Raw genomic sequence first — 9,285 nt, 5'->3', positions numbered from 1 at the left:
CAAGAAGAAAACCAGTGCTTTATTTTGATTTGAGGGCCTGATATGATTAATGCTAATTCTGTTTGTCAACACCAAAATTCGCTGCAGTGGAAATTCATAAAGACACGACCGGACGGTTCCATTGGCTTGTCATGTGTGTCAGCTTAGTTCCAAAGCTTTTTATCTCCCATAGATTCATATTATTTATTGATATTGAATGACATTCGGATGATGACTTGAGCACACTGTATTTATGTAGTGCATGGAAAAGTAACGGTTCCCAGTGGTATTTTGAAAACTTTTGAAAAGTCAGGATGAAATGTCAGTCAATCAAATTTAATTTATATCGAACATTTTATAATGGCTGTTATAATGCACTTTAACCTATGTAACATTAGTATTTGTTCTTGCCTTTAAAATAAATCCCAGGTAGCTTTGTTGGAAGCTGCATCCATTTGTATTCAAAAGGTGTTGATGGTGAACTAAATGGAATGTTCATTTAAAATCTTTCAACAATTATCTGTTTGCTGGAAACATAGTTTGCCATGAAAGTTTGCCATCATGAACTAATGTTTTGTGCAAAATAAAGAAAGGTTATGGGCAGAAAACAAAGAAACAAAGACGAGGTTCAGCTGTTTTTCAGACCAAATGTCAGAATGGGGAAGAAATGTGATCTAAGTGACTTTGATTGTTAGTGCCATACAGGCTGGTTTGAATATCTCAGAATCTCCTGGGATTTTCACACACAACAGTCTCTAGAGTTTGCAGAGAAAGGTGCGAAAATCAAAAAACATCCAGTCAGCAGCAGTTCTGTGGGCAGAAAGGTGTTGTTAATGAGACGTCAGTGGAGAAGGGCCAGACTGGTCGAAGCTGACAGGAAGGTGACAGTAACGCACTAACCACAAGAGCTCTGAACACAAAACATGTCAAACATTTAAGTACATAGGCTACAGCAGCGGAAGACTAAAATATAGTTGAAAAATAATTATTCATAAATACATAATAAAGTGCTCACTGATAGTATGTATACTATCATTTAGCATACTTTAGTATAGGAGTAAAAAGTGGCGGTGGATTTTCAGACATACTGTGTGAATGCAGCCTCTTTAAACACAGTGTGCGCTGATGACAGAAGCTACTGACTTTGTATAATGAAAACAAAAACTTTTGTTATAATTATATATTTCTTACAATACTTATCGAACTTGTGGCAAGGCTGTTTGCGGGAAGGAAGCAGAGAGAGAGAGAGAGAGGTTAGGCTGATTGGAGAGTCTAAATTGCCCGTGGGTATGAGTGTGTGAGTGAATGGTGTGTGTGCGCTGTGATGGACTGGCGACCTGTCCAGGGTGTATTCCTGCCTTTCGCCCAATGTATGCTGGGATAGGCTCCAGCCCCCCTGCGACCCTGTTCAGGATAAGCGGGTTAGGATGATGGATGAATGGATGGATGGATGGATGTTCAGGATCAGCGGGTTAGGATGATGGATGGATGGATGGATGAATGGATGGATGGATGTTCAGGATCAGCGGGTTAAGATGATGGATGGATGGATGTTCAGGATAAGCGGGTTAAGATGATGGATGGATGTTCAGGATAAGCGCGTTAAGATAATGATGGATGGATGGATGGATGGATGGTATCGCACTAGCTCTCTTGCCCTTCCCCGCTCAGCATTCCCTTTGATAAAACTCTCTCCACGTCTCCACGTCTCCACGTCTCCATATCTCCATATCGCCCGGCTCGTCTGTACTCTGACGTGACGGCGTGTGACGAACGTATTCAGTATTAATGTCTCTGTGAGCTTTCCATGAACGAGGCAGCTAATCGCGCTTCTCATCTTGTGATAACGCATCACGTAATCACATTACTTTCCCTGTGCTGTCTTCCTGTCTTCAAAGTGTGTCCTCATGGCGCGCTGCCTACGTCTTCTGTAGGACCGTGCCTAATCGGGCGGCGAGGCATCGAGGAACTGCCCTCGGGTTCGAGACGCCGCTTAACCTCCTAAGACCTGGCGTACACATGCGTGGACTCCACATTTTGGGCTGTACAACCATAATACTTCATTCTTAAGACCGAGAGTCCACATATGTGGACATCATTTTTCTCAAAAACTACATCATGTCAAAAGATGATGCTTAGTTTTTATACTTATCAGGTCCCAATAAGCCCAAATAGCAAAGAGAAATGAAAAATGCGTACCAAAAAAGAGTGCGGGTCTTAGGAGGTTAAATCCCACCCAGAACGGGCCGGTGTGGGGGACAGCCTTCTGTTCAAACAGAGCAGCGCCACACCTGATTCTGCTGATCACTTAGAGCAGCTCCACACCTGATTCTGCTGATCACTTGGAGCAGCTCCACACCCGAATCTGCTGATCACTTAGAGCAGCTCCACACCTGATTCTGCTGATCACTTAGAGCAGCTCCACACCTGATTCTGCTGATCACTTAGAGCAGCTCCACACCCGATTCTGCTGATCACTTGGAGCAGCTCCACACCTGATTCTGCTGATCACTTAGAGCAGCTCCACACCTGATTCTGCTGATCACTTAGAGCAGCTCCACACCCGATTCTGCTGATCACTTGGAGCAGCTCCACACCTGATTCTGCTGATCACTTAGAGCAGCTCCACACCTGATTCTGCTGATCACTTAGAGCAGCTCCACACCCGATTCTGCTGATCACTTGGAGCAGCTCCACACCTGATTCTGCTGATCACTTAGAGCAGCTCCACACCTGATTCTGCTGATCACTGAGCAAAGCCTCTCATGGCTGATCAGGAGACTCTGGTGTGGACAGTAACTGCTTGGTTTGAACAGAAGCCTGCATCCACACCGGCCCTTTCTGGGAAGGATGGAGCGTCCGTGCTCTACGATACGCTGCGCCTGCAAGCCAGCGAACAGCACCGCGGCGTCGGTTCAACCGGCCAATCAGGAGGCAGCAGCACTTAGCTCTAACAGCCCCCTCGACACATCCACACGGAGACGTTGCATCATCACCCATAACAGGAAGAAGCCACGCGTTTCCATGGAAACTTTCTGGGGCCTATGTGTGATGAGGTAATGGACTGCTGATGGGATGGGTATAATTGAATCTCCACTCACGCATGAAGTCCAACAGGCATGTGTATTTACAGTGAGCTCTGTAAGTCCTGAGACAGACCTATCATTTTTCTTCATTTGGCTCTGTACTCCACAATGTAAGATTTTTAATCTAAGATGATGTTCCACACAGTTTATTTTGGTAAGCCTATTGTTTGGCCTTTGTCTCTGACTGAGAAATAATAATAAATAATAAAAAAAAACACTCTCATAATGGCAATTATAAACTCGAGACTAGATACTGAAACCCTCTTAGACCTGGGAGGCAGCAATCAGACACACCTGACTAATCAGAAGCCCGTATGTCAGAAATATCATGGTTCCCTGAAATACGTGGGGACTACGTATAAGAAGTACAGTAACTTTGACATGGTGATGTATAAAAAGTAAAAAGTAACTTTGACATGGTGATGTATAAAATAATAAAAGCTGAAAATCTGCACTTTAGTCACATGAGAATTGTCTAATTACAGATCTTAAAATTCTGGAGTTCAGAGCCAAATCAGCTCACTGCATATACGGTATGTTATGTATATCTTCTGCATGCTTGTGTGGCTGTAATGGGTCTGTCCTGTGGAAAAGCACACGCCCTGGATGGCATGGTCCTGCTGGGATTGGTCATTAGCAGGAGGCACCAGCCTCTCCTGGTTTCACCGACCGTGTCCTCTCAGCCCCAGGGACCGCAGAAACTCTTCTGCATCTCATTCATCTCCTCTCACCTGGGAATGGGGGGGGGGGGGGGGGACTTTTATTATCGAGATTTGAAAAGCCAACAAACGCTCGTCTGTGTGTAATTTTGGGGGCCAGAGAGCGAGAGCGATAGAGAGCGAGAGAGAGAGAGAGAGGGAGAGAGGGATGAGGGAGGGAGAGAAAGCGAGTGAAGAATGAGGGAGAGAGAAGGGTGAGTGAGAGAGGGGGGGAAGGATGAGGGAGAGAGAGGGATAAGGGAGGGGAGGGAGGGAGAGGGATGAGGGAGGGGAGAGCGGGAGGGAGAGAGGGAGGGAGCGGGAGGGAGAGGGAGGGAGGGAGGAAGAGAGGGATAAGGGAGGGGAGGGAGGGAGAGAGGGATAAGGGAGGGGAGAGGGGGATGAGGCAGAGAGTGAGTATCCGCCCCAGGCGTGTGGAGCTTCAGTCACTCCTCAGACATGTCCCAGACCCCCAGCCTGGCCGGGGGGGTAGGGAGCGCGGGAGCGTGGGAGGAGGGAATGGGGCTGGGCGGCGTCTTCCCGCTCCGGCTGGATCCCCTGTCCAAACCCGACCTGAACGGCGGACTGCACATCCGCGCTCCGGACGAGTCCGGACCCGAGACCGTCACCGACTCTGACCCTCCCCAGCCGTCCTCTCCCAGGTACGTGCTGCGGTTCTGACCCAGGAGCCGGCTCTCGGCCCGGTCCAACGCTTTACTCAACTTTTTATGGGGAACCGGGGGCTTTTACGAACCCAACCTGTGTGTGCTATCATCTCTGAACAACATCTGTATTGCGTTTGCTGGATAGAAACTGTATTCGGAGAAAAGCCTTCGTTAAATCGGTGTAAACCGAGGAAGGGTACACGCTCTCTGTTTCTTCGATCTGCTTGTCGGAACGTTGGTGCCGCGTTTAGCACACTGGCGCCACGCAAGAAGGAGGTTCTGGGTTCGAGTCCTCTCTGCATGGTGTTTGTTCTCCCCGTGTGCGTGTGCGTGTGTGTGTGTGTGTGTGTGTGTGTGTGTGTGTGTGTGTGTGTGTGTGTGTGTGTGTTCTCCCTGTGTGTGTGTGTGCACGTGTGTGTATGTTCTCCCCGTGCATGTGTGTGTGTGTGTGTGTGTGTGTGCGTGTGTGCGTGTGTTCGCTCGCTCGCGTGTTCTCCCTGTGTGTGTGAGTGTGTGTATGTGTGTGTGTATGTGTGTATGTGTGAGTGTGAGTGTGAGTGTGAGTGTGAGTGTGAGTGTGTGTGTGTGTGTGTGTGTCTCTCTCTCTCTCTCTCTCTCTCTGTGTTTTCACCGGGTACTCCCGTTTCATCCTGTCCCTAAAAACGATGATAATTAGCCTCATCCACATAACTGTTATTAATGTGCATTAAACCGATATATTAAATCAGTTCAATCTTAAAAGAGAATTATGAATCGTCAATCATTCATGAAGATATCAGCACGCACCCACATACTCGCTTGCTCAGTCCAATAGTAGTGTGATAATTTAGTGTCCAGCACTGCCTGGTCTGGGAAATGTATGTAAAGCTGAGAGAACTGGGATCTGGGAAAGACCTGAGTCACATTGCTCACTCTCACCTAAAATGACTCTGATTGACTAGTGTTTTCATTGGCCGAGAGACCACCTTTAGCTTCCACCAGATCCCAGGAGATCCCGTAGCTCGTGTAGGAACTGCACTCTGCAGTGACTATAGGGACAGATCCTTGCAGTGTGTGTGTGTGTGTGTGTGTGTGTGTGTGTGTGTGTGTGTGTGTGTTTCTCCTGATGATAAATTGACTAGGAATCTGTTAAAAAGAGCAGGGAGCTAAATGGCTCATTTTCTAACGGGCACATAATCTGTTCAGTATTGGAGCCACTTACAGTTCCATTAGCTTTTAGCACTCAGGCAATGAGCAGCGAAATACAAACATCGCTGATTTTAAGCTGAGGACCGCTGAACACTGTACTGTCAGAGGTGCTAAAAGAGGGAGTTTACAGGACTACGCTTACTTTGTCGAAATTCGCTACGGTTTCAGGTAATTCTCCTGAAGAAGAACGCTGCTTGAAGCTGTATTCTTGTGACTATTACCATTTCTAACCGTTACCATCTCAATAGGCCAGCGGAGAATGGGCATCCCCCTGTAGCCGGGTTCCTCTCCCTGTAGCCGGGTTCCTCTCCCTGTAGCCGGGTTCCTCTCCCTGTAGCCGGGTTCCTCTCCCTGTAGCCGGGTTCCTCTCCCTGTAGCCGGGTTCCTCTCCATTACTTCCCATTTTCTTCTCGCCACTGTTTGAGGGTTTTTCTCCCACGAGGGACTTGTTTACCTCATATGCTGTTTGGGGGGGTTCAGGGCTGATATTTCACATTTCTCTTCCATTCTGTTACTCTGTAATGCGTCTTTGGGACAGTTTGCTGTGGAAAGCACGATACAAATAAAATTGACTTGACTTGACTTGGCTTGACTTGACTCTTTTGTGTTGAATTTCTCAGATCTTTCACCACCGCGGAGTTCACGGACCTGCGTGGCCGGGACACGGAAGAGGAAATGGAGGCGGGCGGAGACGCCATCCCCCTGGGCGACCGCTCGCAGTCGCAGTCGCAGTCGCAGTCGCAGGACCGCCTGACGGAGAGCACCGTGTTCAGCCTGTCCCAGAGCGAGTCCCTCTGGACCACCGAGTCGGCGCGCAGCGCCTGGGAGGTCTACCAGTACCCCATCCTCCTCCTGGCCTCCGGGGGCGCCGTGTTCATCTGCGGCTTCGTGCTCAGCGGCCTGTACTTCGCCGCCATATCCAAGAAGGTGACGAACATCCTGGGCCCAGCGCTGCTCTCTATCGGGCTGATGGTGCTGGTGGTGGGCCTGGTGCTGGTTCCCATCACCAAGGAGAACCTGAAGCCGCCGCTGAAGAGGCCCGTCAGCTACTACCGGCCGCCGCACTTTAACCTGTGACGCGCCAGCGGTCTCATCCAGGGGGGGGCCCTGTTTCTCCACGCCCAAATAAAGGACCCCGGAGGTCGGGCGAATGTGCCGGCGTGTTGAGGACGGGTGTTCGGCACCAAATTCGACATGTTCGGTCTCGCTGTTCGGTCTCGTTGTTCGGTCTCGCTGTTCGGTCTCGCTGTTCATCGCGTCTCGAGGGCATCGGGGCCACGTGCCGCGGCCGACGCAGTCGTGGAGAAACCAGGACGCTGTAATTTAAAGGTACAATAGGTCATTTCGGGCTTCTAACGGTCAAGAGAGGGATAGCAGCAACAAACATCTTGATACCACAGCACTGTTTATTCCTTCTCCTTCTCTGTAAACGCTGACGTTGAAATGCCATTGGCTGTGGCAATTAGAACCAATTTTCCACCAATGAGCTTGAATTATTGTACAGCTATACAATGTTATGGTACAGCGTGTCAGGCCATCAACTGTATATTTCGAAACCTGGATTTAAGGGCTATAAACACAGGCAGAGGGTGAGTCAACAGTCAGTGAGTTTTTTGTCAACGATAAGAAGGGACTTACTATGGTCTTGTAACAATGTTTTAACACAAAAATCTTACCTATTGTACCTTTAAAGTCGTTTTCACGCGCAGATGTGGGAGCTGAACCAGAGGTTCGACGGTTGTCACGATATGGATTGAAAGCACTTGAAGGACGTGGTGGGACTGAAAACGCAGGGGAATCTGTCCCCTGTCCTGAAGAGGGCTTCACCAAATATTATTCAGCTGCGACAGAAATGCTATTCGAAACAAACTGAGAAAAATATACGTCAGCATGAAACATTTTGGTCTTGGTTCCAACAACCGTGTCATCAGTATGTTATTGAATATTTCACCAGGAATGTCAATAAATTCATTTATGTGCAAGACTGCATGCTGGTGCATAAGAGAGAATGAATGTTAAATACCAAATATTGACATAAAATATTGAAAAAAATATACGTTTTTGCGATGATAGAAAAAGGAGGGAATATTGTGAGGTGTGACATACTTTCCTGGAATTTTCCTGGAATTTTCCCCGGACGTTTCAGTGATACATTACCTCTTATTGGCTGTGTTATAAACGCATTAAAAAAAAAGACCAATTAATGTCACTGTACGACACCACCTAAAAGACATGGGGTGCTTTTTAAAAGGAAGAAGATGAGGATGACTCCCAGCCATTATGTGTTTAACCACACAATTAAAGTGGAGTTTCAGTCCGTCTTTCAGCCGTTTTAGTGGGCAATTATCTGAGCTTTGCACTTCCGGTAATGGGCTCTTGTCAGCCCCACATTATAGGATTTAGTGTGACCAGTAATGCGCTGGCCGCGCAAACCAGATGAACAATTAACAGGAACGGCAAAGGAAAAAAAAACATTGTCATGTAGTACTTTTCATGCCGTTTGACTCATTTCAAGATTCCCCATTGGCGTAAGAAAAATGTAACTCCACAAGCAAATAGTAACCTAAAACAAGCTAGCTAATATTTTCTACTTGTGACGTAAAAAAAAAAAAGACCTTAAGACTCATTCCTGTAACACTTGTTAAGACAGTTTGTTTTCCAGTGTAATTGAAAGAAAATGTTTTCCCATAAATGCCTTATCTGATTAAATGTACTCTGTACTTAATAAAAGTACTTAAAGAAGCTTAAACATGTTATCTTCTATTATTTTAACATGAGAATTCTTTAGCCGACACCACGTCCTTTTGATGTGCTAAATCCTAACGCCTTTAAGGACACCATCTTCATAATTGGCAGTTTGCAGGTGTGGTAGGGGCGACATGGCTCAGGCAGTAAGAGCAGTTGTCTGGCAGCCGGAGGGTTGCCGGTTCGATCCCTCGCCCGGGCTGTGTCAAAGTGTCCCTGAGCAAGACACCTAACCCCCAAATGCTCCTGACGAGCTGGACGGCGCCTTGCATGGCAGCCAATTGCCGTCGGTGTGTGAGTGTGTGTATGAATGGGTGAATGAGAAGCATCAATTGGATAAATTTGGATAAAGGCGCTATATAAATGCCAACCAATTTACCATTTGGTACTTTGCTGGAACGGTTCATGGCGGGTGGTGGGATTTCAGCGTTTTGCGTTGTCATTGGCTGGCTGTTGCTGTTGAGCGCTACCGTTCTGTTCTCATTGCCCGCTGGGCCCTGCCCGTCTTATCAAGCGCCAGACCCTACGCTTTCTGTACCTCTCTTCTGCAGGTGCCCCGGACGATCTATACATATGAAATTACCTCGTACTTCAGGACATCGCTGCCTACAGAGTCTGCAGCTCCGTAGACTCTGAGCTCCCCTCAAGTGAGACCTCCAGCGATAAAACCTTGGCAAACTAAAATACAATGTGATTGAGTTCCACCTCAGGCCGTGTCAGATGCAACAATCATATTTCAAGTCATATTTTAGGATTTAAGAGACCTATAATCTCGCATCAGGCTGTGATATATTTCAGCGCTGCGCGGGTGAATTACAGTGGAGTTTGACGGTTGATGCATGTTACGTTTGATGTGTTTTTCAGAGACCCACACGTGCGTATATCCCCTGTCCTTATCAGTTCCAGGTGTCCTGTAATGTAGAA

General features: G+C 47.5%; 1 protein-coding gene across 1 annotated transcript; it reads left to right on the top strand.

Moving 5' to 3' along the window:
- Positions 1-4,293: 4,293 nt before the first annotated feature.
- LOC133113994 (phosphoinositide-interacting protein-like) lies at positions 4,294-6,693 on the top strand. Its single transcript, XM_061223189.1, has 2 exons — positions 4,294-4,425; positions 6,237-6,693. The coding sequence occupies exon 2, from the start codon at positions 6,292-6,294 to the stop codon at positions 6,691-6,693; it is 402 nt and encodes a 133-aa protein (XP_061079173.1). The 5' UTR covers positions 4,294-4,425; positions 6,237-6,291.
- The last annotated feature ends 2,592 nt before the right edge of the window (positions 6,694-9,285 follow it).

Source organism: Conger conger, chromosome 16 (assembly GCF_963514075.1).
Source record: "Conger conger chromosome 16, fConCon1.1, whole genome shotgun sequence".
NCBI lineage: Eukaryota > Metazoa > Chordata > Actinopteri > Anguilliformes > Congridae > Conger > Conger conger.
Note: the sequence above shows the minus strand (reverse complement) of the source record. Positions and strands in the feature narration are given on the sequence as shown.

Coding starts and splice junctions, on each gene's coding strand:
- LOC133113994 (XM_061223189.1), top strand. CDS start 6,292: ATGGAGGCGGGCGGAGACGCCATCCCCCTGGGCGACCGCTCGCAGTCG.